This window comes from Heliangelus exortis, chromosome 1 (assembly GCF_036169615.1).
Source record: "Heliangelus exortis chromosome 1, bHelExo1.hap1, whole genome shotgun sequence".
NCBI classification, from domain to species: domain Eukaryota; kingdom Metazoa; phylum Chordata; class Aves; order Apodiformes; family Trochilidae; genus Heliangelus; species Heliangelus exortis.
This window is the reverse complement of record NC_092422.1, coordinates 142,646,057-142,662,566: the sequence shown is the minus strand read 5'-3', so window position 1 is coordinate 142,662,566 and position 16,510 is coordinate 142,646,057. Positions and strand designations below refer to the sequence as shown.

The 16,510-nt window shown below is 37.2% G+C and overlaps 1 protein-coding gene across 1 annotated transcript in view; it reads right to left on the bottom strand.

The window, feature by feature from the left end:
• Positions 1 to 1,525: 1,525 nt before the first annotated feature.
• The window catches only part of CRY1 (cryptochrome circadian regulator 1), a 37,749-nt gene continuing 22,764 nt past the window's right edge, over positions 1,526 to 16,510 (bottom strand). Inside the window, exons 3-14 of the mRNA XM_071729106.1 lie at positions 14,800 to 14,942; positions 13,250 to 13,434; positions 12,610 to 12,698; positions 10,953 to 11,093; positions 10,544 to 10,855; positions 7,991 to 8,142; positions 7,691 to 7,893; positions 6,825 to 6,926; positions 5,655 to 5,747; positions 4,473 to 4,544; positions 4,272 to 4,379; positions 1,526 to 2,193 (exon numbers count right to left, since the gene is read on the bottom strand). Coding sequence (XP_071585207.1) covers positions 4,276 to 4,379; positions 4,473 to 4,544; positions 5,655 to 5,747; positions 6,825 to 6,926; positions 7,691 to 7,893; positions 7,991 to 8,142; positions 10,544 to 10,855; positions 10,953 to 11,093; positions 12,610 to 12,698; positions 13,250 to 13,434; positions 14,800 to 14,942 — 1,596 coding nt within the window. The 3' untranslated portion in view covers positions 1,526 to 2,193; positions 4,272 to 4,275. The remainder of the gene's footprint in view (positions 2,194 to 4,271; positions 4,380 to 4,472; positions 4,545 to 5,654; positions 5,748 to 6,824; positions 6,927 to 7,690; positions 7,894 to 7,990; positions 8,143 to 10,543; positions 10,856 to 10,952; positions 11,094 to 12,609; positions 12,699 to 13,249; positions 13,435 to 14,799; positions 14,943 to 16,510) is intronic.

Here is a 16,510-nt window from a genome sequence, read left to right as displayed (position 1 = left end):
TAATAAAAAGAGTTGTGGGTTAATTTTTCTGTGTGGGCGTAGAAAAGGCCTCAGGCTTTTTTGGTAGAATTTGTTTTTTAAGAAGTACTAGTTGGCTTCAGAAGGCAACTTCTCAGCTCTCTCATAAGGTACTTGCTTTTACTGAGTATTTGTTCAGAAGAAGGCAAGCTTTATGAACACAGACGCTTCGAACAGATCATTTCTACAGCTGGCAGTTTAGTTTTGAAGGTTGGAGAGCAGAATGCATCAAGGAACCAGCAAGTTAAGTGTAAGATGGGAGCTTATAGATTTCTGGGAATTGACTGATAATGAAGGGAACCCTTTAGCTTAAGGAGGGGAGAATTAAATTAGAAATCTTCCTTAGGAAATGTCTCCTTCCATCTATTGAACTTCCAGACTGGATGGGGGGAAAGATGATATTAAGCATGTATTCTTACCTTAAGTTTCTCTTCATCAAGAATATCATAGCCTATTCATTCAGGAAAGTTGAGTAGGATGTTTAATTTAGATGTATGATCTAATATTCCTTGTCTTAACAGAATAAAAAATTCCAGAGACAGTGTGTACATCTACATTACTTTTTTTTTCCCCCAACTACTTAAACAGAATAATTGTTTATTCTACTGATTTATATATGTTGCTAGGAAGCCTCTCCATTCTGCTTGGGACTGATCTGTGGAAAATATTTGGCATATGCTTCTCCACCCTCACTGCTGAGATTTTCCTTCTTCAAGATTCAAAGATTCTCTGTCTAGGACTCAAGATGCATAATATTTTTTGCACTATAGCATTTTATTCGTAGAAAGGCTTTAGATTTTGCTGTATCTGAATCATAGTCTGGCTGGAGTACTTACATTAACTATCACTTTAAAGATCTGCAGTAAAAATCTGCTCTGAATTTTAACCAATACACAGAAGTGCCCCATGACTGCAAGTCATTCACATGATACCAAGAACAAGATCATTACTTCCTCCCACAATAATTAATTTGTGCACCCACTCAAGGAGGTAACTGACCTAGTTATATGTAAAATGTAGTAATTGAGACTGCTCCTTCAGATATCTTAATTGTCTGAGAAAACATTTAGATACAACTTCTCTAAACATCTGAGACAGTATTGGCTGAGTAGACAGCAAACCCAGTGTTTTCAGTAATCAACATCCTTGAAGAACAGCCATTTAGCTGCAGCACAGGACAGATCACCAGCCTATCAAGCAAAATGCAATTATGGAAAAAAAAGGCTCCTAGTTTTTAAAGAAATGCTTAATAAATTCATTGGTTAAAAGCATTTAATGGTAAGAACATGTACATGTCTGCAATTTCAACAAAAAGGCCTGAATAATTTGGATATTGTTTTGCTTCAGAATCATGAAACTTGAAGTAAAAGGTAATACAGTTCACTGACTGTGGCTTCCAGATTAAGCCTAAGAATTACATTTTCCTTCTTTTTTTCCTGAAACAGTTCAGTTTAGAAATATGTACTGGAGCAATAGCATACATAAAAGACAGACATGTACACACATATCTATATACACATTTTTCTTTTATTAACAAGGTATGTCATTACTGAACAAGGCAACTGGAAAATACAAGGACTGGACATATACATTAAAATTTTACAACTCGACAAAAAATTGGCATATGACTTATATACAGATGTGATTAATAAAGGTTCCAACTCTACTGTATTTGATTAAACACAGTCCTAAGCACTTACATTATGAAAATATGAAGCTGATTATATAGAGGTCAAGTTGTAGAATCTAAAAAAAAAATAACAATTTTAAAACTTCAAAGCCTTCTATGTCCACCCATTTTACAGAACATCACTACAGCTCTTCCTACTACCATATACATGAAAGATTATCAAAAATATATTGATGGGTCAATTGCTAATCATGAATGTTGATATTTACATTAAGTTAGCAAATTCTTCACCAAATATTTTATATACAAAACTTAATTTGCCCTTTGTGAAAGAGTAATTAAAAAGTTAAAAACCATAGAAATGCCAGTTAGAAATAATGCATTCCAAAAATGGACTTGTTTACAACAACCGAGAACAATTGAAAATAATTTATGAAAGAGTATGTCATTTTAGTACAGGTACTCTCACAACACTTAAGTTCCAATATAGAGTAGGAGGAATTTTGTCCTGTGTGTTCTTTAAGTGGCATCTCCTTCCAATGGTGCTGCAAGAAAAAAGAAAAATTTATTCTTATGCTGTTTGTTGTGAGTTTTTGAAGAAGGCAGAAATATTTCAAGGCACCGATATTCTTTCCCCCCTTCTCAGTGCACGAAGCCCTGTCCCCGTTTGTACTGGCCTGAATTCTCAGAATTCTTATTGCTTACTCCTCAAAGGCTAAAAAGGAAGGAGGAAAAAAAAAAAAAAAGTAAAACAAAGAAGAAACAAAACAACTTCTGTTTTTCGGTGCTATTCAGAAGGTGCACATCCTTTTGCCAGCAGTGAAGGAGGAAAAAAAAAAAAAAAGTAAAACAAAGAAGAAACAAAACAACTTCTGTTTTTCGGTGCTATTCAGAAGGTGCACATCCTTTTGCCAGCAGTGTTTTTGAGTACGATTTTGGTTGATTTTTTATTTGACTATTTTGCAGCATGCTTTGAACACCTCTAGCAAAACTGATCTTCTCTGCCAATCTAGAAACCCCTCCAACCTGCCTGTCAATTGAAAAAGAGCTTAGACAGGAACCAGACGTTCACTCTGCGGGTGCTTCTTCTTTACAGACCTGAGCACCTAAGGAATTCTGCAATACAAAACATGGATGCTGAATGAATCTACACATTTTAAGGATTAGACAGCTTCTGGAACATGGACTCTCTTGGAATTATGTACCACTCAGGTCCATCCAAGTACCAGAAACCTGTTTGAGAACACAGAATGAAAGCTTACAGTGCTTTTAGTAAATGACAAAACAGCAAATGGATTAATTGCTAAGGTCTCTACTTGCTTCTTTGAGTGATAGGCATTATGGAAACAATCCTGTGGTTCTTCACTAAAACAAATCAGTACAACATAATTGTTCATAATGCACCACAATAGTTCTGAAGCGCCAACACCACATAAACAAAATTAGATCTTGCTCTCAAATCCAAATGAAGTGGACTGAATTTCCCTTTTATCTATAGAGATGCTGAATGCATGTTATACTTGCTCTATGGAAATGCTGCCTTTTAACTCCAAAGTCTCACCATGTGCTATTATTTTGACTGTGCTATTCCTGCTTACTGTTTAGACTCCATAATGATCAACTCTGAACTTAGTTTTGTAAACAGTAAGGATGGAATGACATCTCAATCCCCATTAATCTATGCAGCCACATTCACAGCCTTCAAACCTTGTCTCTTCTTGTGTCATAGAGCCCTCCTTTCTTTGGCTTTCCTCCTAAGTAATTAATCAACTTGTCTTTCAGGCCAACTTTCTCTCCAATCAAGATCACTGTGGGAAAAGGGTATAAAACCTTTGGCCTTCTCTTTTCTGTATTCTGTTCCTAAGAAACTTTATCCACAACACAAAACCCAGTTATCATCTCTGTGTTGACAGTCTCACACATATGTCACTGCCTCTCTCTATACGTTTCCACACATATTCATGTACATCTATCTAGCAATGCCTCCTCCATCACAATCAAGTACTTTTCACCACAGCTTTTTTTGACACACTTCAAAAGTCTGAACATCCTGCTTAGGTCACAGGCCAACGACAAATGCTCAAGTTTTCAAATATTTCTTGTCCCTACATTTCTACATGCAAGAACTATGTCAGCATTTTGCAGGTTTTCAGCAGTTTCTCTCTAGAACATGTTCTGTTTAGTCCACCTGTATGTCTGAACCTCTAATCCATGGCCTGACCCTTTTAAGTTGTGTTAGCCTTCTGATTCAGGTCAGTGTACATCCACACAAACAGTGCTACTGGCACAGCTTCAGGTAAGATGCTGGAACACAGAGTAACTCAGGCTACATAAGCAGCTCTGCTAATGCAAGTCAAACCACAGTTTATCCCTCTCCTTTTCTCTAACACCTTTATCTATACCTGACAATCTTCAGTTTGGTTCTATTTTTGCAACTACTTCCTATCTCATTAACTCACTAGAGACAAGACTTTGTATTGTTTGCTTGTACAGTACTTGGAACTCACATTTTTACAGCAATATTTTAGGATCCTTTGCATTGCAGTGATACGACTTACAGACAAAAAATGTGTACAGGCATTTACTCATCAACAGGATAACTTCAAGGTGTCTCAGATCTTACCAGTTTAACTCGTGCTCTGTCTCTGGACTTTCGGTCCAACGCCCCGAGTTTCTTCTTCTGGATTTGGGCGTTTGCCTGCACTAATGCCAGTACCAAGGGTTGTTCTTCCTGATAATTTAAAATCAGTATTTACATTAAGGCTCCATCACACTTTCAGGAAAAAACATTTTGTTTTTTTTTTTTTGTTGTTCTTTAAATTACCTGCTTGCAATAAGTGGGACTGCTGATTGTCTCCATGAGCATAGTGCAAGATACTACTTGCTTGACAGTAACCTGTTCAGATACAGTAGATATTATAATAAATAAAACTGAGAACTGCAAGCAAGTGTACAATTGCATCCTTTACAACCACAAAACAAAGCTGATTTATTTTCATCCTTAGGAACATCCTGTCAGAAACCATACTGAGTGTAAAAGAAAAAAGTGCAAAAGAAAAGCCTCATGGCAGTCTACTGCAGTTAAATACATATGCACTTAAATATGCACAGTGAACAATGTTAAGTGTGGACATATTGCACTGCATTACATTTGCAGTAAGCAGAAAGCTTCTATATCCAAACATTTTAATTTTAAGTTGCTATGAATGTTATTGTTTGTTCCACCAAGTCTTCTTATCTCTTCCATTATTCTGTTACAGCAACACTAGGAAATCTAGTAACAAAGCTGTGAAAAAAAATTAAAAATGCAAGTAACCTAAAGAAAGATGCAAACCATTTTCTAGTTTCACTGGCACCCTTGATACTAAGCTCTCTGCATAAATAGTGCAAATTAGCAAAAGCAGTTGCTAAGTTTCTTATTCCCAGCAGTTATGGTGTTCTGGCTATGTTCTAGATGCTTAAACAAAATGCAGATTATAGTCTTTCATGATCAGTAAACAACCTCTGTTAAGACTGCAAAGAAACAAGGAGTTATGATAACTATGACTGCAACTTTGATCTATCACAAACCACAGCTTAAGAGTCTACATAGCGAAAGTAACAAAAATTTTCTTCCATAATATCAGACTATCCACACAAAACTGTGGACATTTATTATATATGGGAAGAGAGGTAATGAAATTATGGAAAAAGATAACATGCAAATTTTGCTGTCAAATACACAAATTTAACTTATTTCTTCTAGTACCGTTCATTTAAAGTAACCTAGGATAATATTTATTAATTTTTGTTCACTCACACCTGTGATCCCTCCAACTCAAAACATACCAATACTGTTCTAAATGAGCGTTTTAGAGATAAAAGCGACATGAACAGAAACCAGGACAGTTCAAGTTGTAGACAGCAACTGTCACCAAAATCTATCCATGCTATTTTCATGTTTTGTCTGTTCTTCCATAGTTGCAAGGATCTGGAGATCCTCTACAGACAGGCACCGCCGTAATACCTTGCTGCTGAATTCCACTTGCTCCTGTGTGAGAGTCTCCCAGGGCACACGGCTGAACAACTGTGTGACCATCACCAGTTCCCAGCTGAGCTCCTGGAGAGGCAGGAAAAAGGCTTACAAGTAACATAAGATACGATTCTAGTTTTGGAATTTAAAATATCAGGGGTTTTCCCTCTGTTCAAGAGATAGACTTCAGTTTTGGCTTCCCCCGAACCTCAGAACAGGTCAAAAGTTTTAATGCTTTGGTCTTTCCAAATTCACAGTTGCCCATTCAGATGAATACACAGTAACCTGCTACAAAATGGATACAGTTCTGATGTGAAAACTATAAGCATATGTATACATTTTGAAGAGAAAAGAATGTAGAAATTGTTAAGCCCTTCCCGTCTTAATAAATCTCTGAATTTAGAGGAAATAAAAGCTCAAGCACACAACTTTTAGGAGTCTAGACTTTAATTCTTTGAGAGGAACTGTACTGACTGACAATAACAAGATGCAATCTGGCTTCTAACCTTGACTGAGGCCTAAGGAGAACACAAAGTCATTAAGTTTCCAATTCTGCTCTATGCTATTACAAAGAGGAGTCCAAGGTATATTGCAGTATTCAAGACATTGATGCACCATGATTTAAACAATGTTAATGCCGATACTACTTTTTTATTCTTAGTAACTAGTTAGTGCCAGTCTTTGTATGTTACAGTCAGAATGCTAATAGTCTAAAGTAATCTTCATCAAAACCATATGATAAATTCTATATTAAGTTATTTGAGATACTGTCCACTATATTGTTGTTGACATTATGGCAGAATTAATTTCAGTGTAACCAATCTAATGCTAGCATTAGAAAACTGTCACAAATTAACAGTTTTGAAAATGCACAAATCACTGTAACAAAAATCAGAATGCTTGTAGACTTCTAGAAGAAAATAACATTCAAATGCTTTTGAAATTTAACTGTTTGACACATGTTATTAAATAATTTTCAGGGGGGGGAAAACAGGTTAAAAAGTTCTTACATGCTTAAAGAAAAATATCTGAAGATGCCTATAGATAAATACCACCAAACTTTGTGAATAAACTTGAAAACATTTGTGATTCACACTGAAAACTGTCCTGTGAAAAGAGCTTTCTTACAATACCTAATGACAAGTGCATTAGAATTTGACTGACCTCCTGTACTGCCACAACCAGAAACACTTTCTCCTGGTGAATAGCCCATTAGGCCACCATTTCCATTTCCATTTGGATTCGAAGGCACTGTTGCGAGAAGACCTGGAGAGGGAAATAAAATATATAAAGTAAGACAGCAAAAGGAAAAATAAAAATGTAGCATTTTTTTTATTTCATGATAACCAGTTGTCTACCCTTGCCCCAAGTGGTTTACCTTTGTAACAGGAGAACATCTCTCCATCTTGCCTACCAGATCTGGGATCTTGACAAGTAATTTTAGTTCACAAATACTCAAAAGGCATTTTCTAGTAATATTCTCCATAATATTTTCAATATTCACTAGTTTACATGTATTCACTATGCTGCATTGAAGTGCAATGCCTCCTGATTCAATGTCCAAAGATCTGAACATCCTGAGTGGTTATATTTTCCTAAGCAATACAAGTGCACGTGGTTAACCTCTTGTTGGAAAGGGAACGATCTTTCCTAACTATGAAGAAGGCTACCAGAGGCTGCTCTGGTCTCCATTTGAGCAACAACATTTGCAAATGCAAACATGCTATGGCTGAAGTTATGAACCACCTTAATTATCTAACGCATCAGAATGCGGGGATGACACAGTGTAACCAAAAAACTTCCAAAAACCCACAGAAAAAAAAATTCCAGGTAAGATTTGGAAAGAGGCACTCCACTCAAATACTTTCTTCCCTTTCTTGCTTACATCTTACATTTTAATTTATTTAGACACACAACCCAGGTCACCAAACAACGGTCACACCTCATTACCACTGCTATGGGACAAAATTCTTAATTGCTAGAAGATGAGAAGTTTTCAAATAAATAAAGCAAACAGCCTGTGACCATACCCAGTCCTCTGTATCGTGAAAGCTGCTGGTAGATCTGTTTCATCCTCTCAATATTCAGACGACTTGCCTCTGCATGATTTACCATTGGTTTGGGATAATTAACCCCTATAATACATTTTGCAGCCTTCTGGACACTTTCTGGGGCATTCCAAGGATCATAGATGTATTTTGCAGGGAAACCTCTAAGTACTGGCAAATAACGTCTTAAAAAAAAAAGAAAAAAAGTAAATATAAGTATAAAGTCACTTGACTTTACAAGCAATATCCATTAATGGCTGTGATTTCTGGATTGTAAGTCACCTGATATAATCCCCATTTGGGTCAGTTCTTCTGCCAAAACCCACTGGACAGTAGCAGTGAAAAAACTGCTGGAAGAAGGAACTACAAGATAGCCACATCCAGCTTCCAGCATTCACACTCCAATCTGCATCAAGTAAGAGCTCTTCAAAGACCTTAAGAAAAGAGGGCAACAAGTTAGTCTGAACATGAGACACCTTCAAAACACCTACTTTTTCAGGATTGGTTCTGAGGTTCTGAATTCTGCTGAGAAAACTGAGCTCTTCCAAGCAGCAACACTCTTACCTGGCTACACTCCTAGAATGTCAGCAATTGCAAATACTTACCTATGCCAAATTCAAGAACAAAAGTGTGATAGCCTATTTGGCTCTTACCTGGTAAAAAAACCACTTGTAGAAATCTCAAAGCTACAACCAAAAAGTTACACATTCTTGCATAAATACATCTGTAAAAATTAATTCTGAAAGGATAGCAGGAGCCTGACTACTTGCAAATGGAGTTGCTTTCAGGAGAGTTGCCTCTTCACATTACTACTGAGTAAACTTTGCAAACTTCCAGAAAGCAGGGAACATACAGAGCCCATTTCAAACTCAAATTTGCCAGTCTGAATACCTCAACCTGTACAACACCTTCCAATTATCCAACGATTCCCAACAACAGAATTCAAGAGTTTCTGAGTAGCACAAACATTCCAAAATTGTATTCCTAAAGGCAAACAGTTAACCCAGTAACCCACAGTTTTGAGGATACACAAATTCCTGGAGATACATGAATCACCAAGATGCTGGAGAATGTTAAGACAGATATTGAAAACTGTCCTGAAGAAGTCTTCTCTGGTAATTAATACCACTGTTACATTAAAAGTAACCTATAAGGAAGCTGAAGATATTTGAGAGTTTTACTCTAAATCTGGAGCTCAATAGCTGGGAAACATTCCAGTGTCCAGCACTGATTGGTATTTAAATATTAACACACACAATACTGATTTGTATAAAAATAAGCTTTCATGCTCAGTCAGACCACTAGCAACACAGGCTAACAATAAAAAAAGTAAAGCCTCATTCTTTGAAGGAGAACATTCAAGTACATTTTACAAGAAGTGCACTGAAGTAGTTTTCAAAACAGATTACTGAATACTTCTTTTTAAGTACTGATTTTCCTTTCAAGTTTGCATCATCTCTGTATGTTCCAAATGAACCATCCTCTTTCTTCAAGCTAAGATACTAAAACATCTTACTACATCCACCCAACTTCAACTAGTCTTGTTCTGATATAAAGGCTAAATAAGATAATACCATTAAACCAGAATATCTCTCTCTCCATAGATACTCAATAAGGCATTCATGCTACAGTATACACTGAATGTGTTAGAAAATATATTTGTAATTATCTTCAACTACTTGGAAAAAAACAGTTCATTTTGAAAAAGTAAGACCTAACTTAAAACATTTTTAAAGCCATCTTAAATAGAAAGTGACTGATAATGTAACAAGGTCTTCAGCTGAACATTAAGTGTCAGCACACAACTTTTCCACTAGATGGTGAAATAAGACTTTGGAAATAACATCACTGTGGAAGGCCAGATTAATACTTCCTAACTACAGACATCTGAATAAACATCCTCCCTCTGCACAAGTCTGGGCTCTCCACATACTGATATAATTTCAAAAATAAGAACATGTTGAGGTTGACCTGTAATACACAGCTTTGTTGTTGGGCTGAACTACCTATGTATGTGCATCTTCAGTGTCCTGTATTTAGGAACTGCAAAAGGAAAATTCCTAAAGCAGCTTATGATGTTATATAACTGATTTTTTTTGTTGTTGTTGTTAAATGAAAAAATGAAAGGTGTTTGCTTACAACTGATTGGTTTAGGAAGGCAAAATTTCGTAAGATTATATACATATATGAGGTCACAATTCCTGATGGGAAGTAAATTATTTTTTAGGTTTCAAAAATAAAAAACTATTTTTCATTTATTATTGCTGATCAGTAAAAGATGTGCTACCCTTCTAAAAATGTAAAACTGATACAAAGACTGAGATTAAATTATTCCTTTCTTTTCCTCAGAAGACCGACATTTGTAATTCAAATTTCAGCCTCTCTTGGATACTTGCATAGAAATTAGTTCCACTTAAATATCAGCCTAATGATTTTGTCTGAACTCAATACACTTCTAACACTGAGCAAAGAGGCAAATTGCTGAAAAGCCTCAGCTTTTCGTTTTCTTCCCTTAATTCCCATGGTGTTTTCCTTTTGCGTGGAACATAAACTATTCACACAGTATGACTGGAGAGAAATTTCTATCACAAGGTTAACCTGTGTTTATTTACCAAGTTATGGGAGGAAATCTCAGATTTAAAAGAACTGTGAAACTATTCTGACTGCAAGAAACACACTAATACTCCAATAAAAAAGGGTGTTCAACAGGCAAAACTTCTGGTTTACCAGAACCAATTTCATTTTGGCCACACACCACACAGTAACAACAATTCTAGAATTACTATCTGAAACTTTAACAGGCACTTTAAAAAATTCAAACATAAGAAACAATACCTTCATTCCTTCTTCCCAGCTAATCCAGAGGTCGCCTCGAGTCAAAAAGCATGCTACAGCATGCCGGGCTAAATGGTGAATCCAACCTTCTTGACGAAGCTGTGTCATAATTGCATCAATCCAAGGAAAACCTGTCCTGCCTTCTGCCCATTTGGCCAAAGCCTCAGGATTTTTATCCCATGGGATTTGAACACAGATAGGATTCCCCTCCATTTTATCAAACCGTGGATTGTTAGTCGCTGCTGTGTAGAAAAATTCACGCCATAACAGCTGGCCATAGAGAGAGAGGGGAGGGGAGCTGTTCTTTTTTACCTGAAGATCATCGTTAAAGGAAAACATTTTATTAGGAGAAGAAGAAAGAAAAAACATGGCATCCAAGAATGCACAGCTGACTACACAGGAATTATACCTTTTTGTACAGATCCGTTAACTTGAAATAAAAGAGACGACAGGACAAACAGCCAAACCGCAGGTAGGGACTGAGCCCTGTAGGGCTTGCCAGGAGGGAATTTGCATTCATTCGTGGTCTTTCAAAGTTTGCTACCCAAGCCTTGAAAAGAAAACAAAACATAAAAACCACACAGCAATATCAGACTACAGGCCAGGTAGCGACCTGTAAGCATAAAGGGAGGAATCTGTCTGTAACTGAATCCAGACACTGGACAGATCATCCCAGCACCTATGAGACCTTGGTGTTCCTTCTGAGTCAGTGCAGTCTCTACAAGGTAATTAATCTCAGTGCAGAAGGCATGAACTGTCTTCCAGAACCCACTAGCCCTTTCCTTTAAATACAAAGGAAACCCAGGCAACTAGCAATGTTAGACTCATAGAATTGCTCAGGCTGGAAAACACCTTCAAGATCACTGAGTCCAGCCTTGTCCTAACCTGATTTCCCATGACCCACCACTGACCCATGTTCCCAAGCACCACAACCATCTTTAAACACATTCAGGGACAGAGACTCAACCACCTCCCTGGGGAGCCTGTTCCAGTGTTTAACAACCCTTTCTGTGAAGAAGTGTCTCCTGATATCCAACTTAAGTGTCCCCTGATGCAACTTGAACCCGTTTCTCCTTGTCCTGTCATCTGGCACCAGTGAGAAGGAACCAGCCCCACTCTCACTACAACCTCCTTTCAGGTATTTGTAAAGAGTGCTAAGCTCTCCCTTCAGCCTCCATTTACCCAGACTACACAGCTCCAACACCCTCAGTTGCTCCTCATAGGGATGTTTTCCAAACCCTTCACCAGCTTTATTGCCCTTCTTTGGAATTGCTCCAACACCTCAATGTCCTTTTTGTACTGAGGTGCCCAAAACTGAACACAGTACTCGAGGTGGGGCCTCACCAGTGCTGAGCACAGGGCCAGGATCACTTCCCTACTCCTGCTGGCCACACAACCAATAAAGATGTTAAATAGAAGTGGCCCCAGCACTGAGCCCTGGGGGACACCACTCCTGACTGGCTGCCAACTGGATTTAACACCATTGACCACAACTCTTTGGGCCCAGCCATCCAGCCAGTGTTTAACCCAGCAGAGTATATGCCCACCCAAGCCATGGGCAGCCAGCTTTTCCATTAGGATGTTATGGGGGACAGTGTCAAAGGCTTTACTGAAGTCCAGGGAGACTGCATCAGCAGCCTTTCCCTCAAACACTACCAAGCAGGTGACCTGGTCACAGAACGAGATCAGGTTTGTCAGGCAGGATCTGCCTTCCATCAACCCATGCTGACTGGGCCTGATTGTCTGGTTGACTGGGTAGCTTTTAGAGCAATTCCCCTCCAAATTTATAAAAAGTATATTTCAATCAAAATTACCTCCCAAGGAAAAACTAATCTTTTTGAGTAAAGAAAAGTATAACAGACTTTCTCAAAAATTCAAGTTGGAAGACAATCTGCAACTCTTGTTTAAAACTAAGAAACAGCAACCTGATTAATATCACGATAGAAGCCTTGAATTCATGTTTGATATTTTTTTTCAAAGAACTTGCTCAATTCTTTTTATATTCCATTGCAGAGAGCAAGTGTGTTTCCCAGATCTGTCACACTTGCATATGATTCAAAACGTACCTTTCGTTCTAAATGTCTTTCCAATCGTGTGAGAGCTTCTGTCTCTCCCCCTGGCCATACTGCAGAAGGCAGACCATCTGTGTCAAAACCTGAAAAACAAATTGTAACAAAGAAATTCCTTTTTTCTTATATGGAAGGGCAACATAATTCTAGCATACTGATACTTGACTACATTTTATTGTATCATAACAATAACCTTAAGTTGGGCACATAGCACAATAAAAGTTTCCTCCTCATAATTTTATAGCTTTCTTTGGCCTTTCAAGGCAAAAGGGATTTTGTTTAATCAACTTGTAGAATGACAAATTAATGACATGTAGAGCAAGGATACCAAATGTATTTAATACAAAATGAAGGATGAAAAACTATTACCAGCTTAATGATTATTTGGTACCATGGGGTACGCTATGTTACAAGAAGCCAAACAATACATAGTGTAGCTTGCTATGACCTTCCCTCTAAAACAACTCAAATTTACAGAGTTGATTATTCTTTTTTTTTGTCCTTTCGTTTGTCACAATTGGCATTGATTTAACCATGAAACACAAGTAAAACCTCTCTCAGTTATTTTAAGTATCATGCTTTTAGCAGTAATGATATCTTCCTTGTTTCACAATGCCTAAGTAATTTTAGAACATACCCAGCTCTTCAAGTGATGGGACACCGTATTTCTCATCGTGGTCATCAGAAACTGGAGTGGTACATTTTTCCATTACTTCTGGGGTTATAGTCTCCACTGGCATCTCCAGTGGTTCCATTCTACTAATAAGGGTCTGGAATCGCTTGTAAGTAAGAGGAGGCTGTCCTCCATTTAATTCTATTATTCTGTTTTGAAAAAAAAAAAAAAGAGAAAAGAAAAAGAAAAAAGAAAAATAAGTACATCAGACAATACTACGTAACTATTGTTTTTAAAAGAAAAGACACACACCTATAAGCAGACAGAAATACCTTCTTACCTGCCTCTGTCATATTATATAAAATCACAGCTTTACATGGTAATCCACACAGCTTAAACTTTAATTTTTCTATCTTTTATTCCTCTAGGAATAATAGGGAGACACATAAGTTAACTGTATATAATCAACTCAATAATTATTCCTTACTGGGTAGTCCCTCAAGAACATGTAATGAATATGGACAGCTCAAGTCAAAGAAAAATACTGATCAGAGATCACAGCTACAAAGAGATACATCCCAGCCACCTACAAGACTATGCTATTTAGATTTAAAAATCTGTTTTTCTGTTCTGCTATTGATAACAGTAGTCAGTATTACAACTGTCTTGGCATGGGGATAAATGAAGGTGTAGATATACACAGTGATTGTTGTAAAAACAGTTTCCATATTTACGTTGTAACCTTAAATATACTAAACATCTCAAACAGGAAAATTTCAAGGATAAAATTTACAAAGTGGTAGATGGAACCAACCGTTCATTTGAGGAAGGTTCCTGGGTGGGGACAGAAAAATTTTCAATTTAAGATTTAAGAAAAATAATCAGGTATTGGTTTTAAAACAGCAAAGCACTCCTTTTCCCTTTCCTGCCATATTTGTAGCTGCTTCTCATACACTGGCTTGTAACAGAATACACCAGGATCTACCACAATAAATTGCTCAATGTTAAGAGAAGCAAAGTCATACTTATGAATAGTTTGCAGATTATGTTTCCATAATAGGGAGCTAATACTAATCCATTTAAATAGATCTGTGAAAAAATATAAACAAGACATAAGTAAGGTAACAAAGAGAAGTAAAACAACCCCAATTACTTATTGGACACACAAGAAATAGGAAAAAGTTTTTAAAATAAAGGACTTTCTGACAGCTTGTAAATAGCAAGTGAAATAAGGACAAAACAATCAAACAACAACGGATCTTATTTAGGCAGTTACAGGCATGTAATGTTTGAGTAACTTCATTTAAAAGACAGCTAATCATTGTGACTATTATTCTCAAAAGAACCAAGACAGTATTTCGTTATGCATAATTTCTTGGAGTTGCAAAGTTCTATTCAGTATGTAATAAAATTTGGAAATATGGATAGATGGATGGATAAAAGAAAACCAAAAGAAATTTGTAATCTTCCTAACTGTGAAGTCCTCTGCATACAAATTAGCACACAGTATCTAACCAAATACTAAATAAAATTCATGCTTTTTCTTTTTAAAATGAGAGGTAATGGTAACTTACTTGTCTAGGTCATATAATGTATGGGAAATTCGAACAATGACCTCCACTCCAGCTTCACTAGCCAGCTTCTTAATTGCTGCATCTCTTTCCTTCCCAAATGGTTCAGAATCATATTCAATAGAAAGTTTTGCAATATTCCATTCCTGAAATACAAAACAAAAACGTAGTCCTTCAGCTATTTTATGGAGGGTGAGGGAAAAGTGAATGGGAAGGACAGGGACAAGATGGGATACCAGATATTATCTGTTGATAGTGCCAGATATATAGAAAAGCCAAAAAGACATTTAGACACCCAGACTCACAAAAATAATGTCCAACATTTTGGCATCTAAGTAGGAATCAGACATAAAAAAAGCCTATTTGTCCTATTATCTGTCCTATTATTATGGGTGAACAAGACTATGGAAAAATTTCTGTGTTGACTTTGATAACAGTTCTAACTTTAGGATCCATATACCTTAAAAGACACAATGAAAGGAAAAGATGACAGAGGCTGCCTTCTGGACATTAATCAGCAGCAGTAACCTGCTCTCCAGAAAAGCTTTTCACATATGCCTGCTGTTCTTAATAGCAAAACTGAAGTTTTGGAAGGGGGGGCACAGGGTACAAAATGACACACGCACACCCCCCCACCCAAACACTACGTATTTTTCTTCCCAGTTCTAAATCACTTCTCCCCATGCACCAGAATGGACAATCTTAAAATTATAAATTAAAAAAAAAAAAATTAAAAATTTGTCTCCTAAAAAGAAGATGCCTTTAAGTCTAATATCTTTTATACCACAGATGCCATTACCAAGGTCAGCAGTAACAAGTAGGGGGAAAAAAAGTGAAGAAAGAGATCATTAATGTCTAAGGCTTCTGCAACGAGGGGAAAACGGAAAGATGAAGTGTTCACAGTTATGATCCTAAAAATCCATTCTGCCAAGCAAAGTTACCTTTCTAATCCCATAGAATCTTAATCAGCTGATTTTAACACCCCAGACAGACTATTTCATAGAACTGGATTTACTCCAAAGAGCCAAAGGGCACTCTAAGCTGTTTACCTAGGGTTCTGTTTCACTTCTGGACTCTATAGTTCTCTCTCAGGTGAAGGCCAGGTACAGCCCTGGGGGCAGGCAATTCCAAAAAATGCTTGGCCTTTCTAAGAAGGTTTGTCTTCTTCCATCATTAAGTTTGCCAAGACTGACCCAACAAGACTTGAATCCTCAAGCAACCTTCTACACCCTCACACAGCATTTATTTCCTGTTTCATAATGCAGAACCACTGCCTGACAGGTTGCAGAGGATAATTTTCTAAATCTTTATTTCCTTTGGCATGTTGAAAAGAGAAATAAAAGACACATCCAAGAGCCAGAGCCACATCCCCAAGGGAGCCAAGGAACTTCAAGACAAGTGGTACATGATTTGATTATACCCTGATCACATCAGCATGAGCTTGTAACTTGAAGAAGCACGGATACAAATTGCTTCATACATACTGCTGAATGCTTTTAGCAACACTGATGCATTTAAAGAATTACAAATCGTTCCAGTTCTATTTTCTTTGCCAAGCCAGTCCCCAAAGACCTAGAAATACAGAGCAGACCAAGACAAATTGAAGAGAATGAGGCAAGAATCAGCCAAAATTTGACTGGTTCAATTTAACCAAAAGGTGCCAAGTGGGTGCCTGCTGCCACTGGAAGCTGCATCTCAGCAGTCAAATGGAACT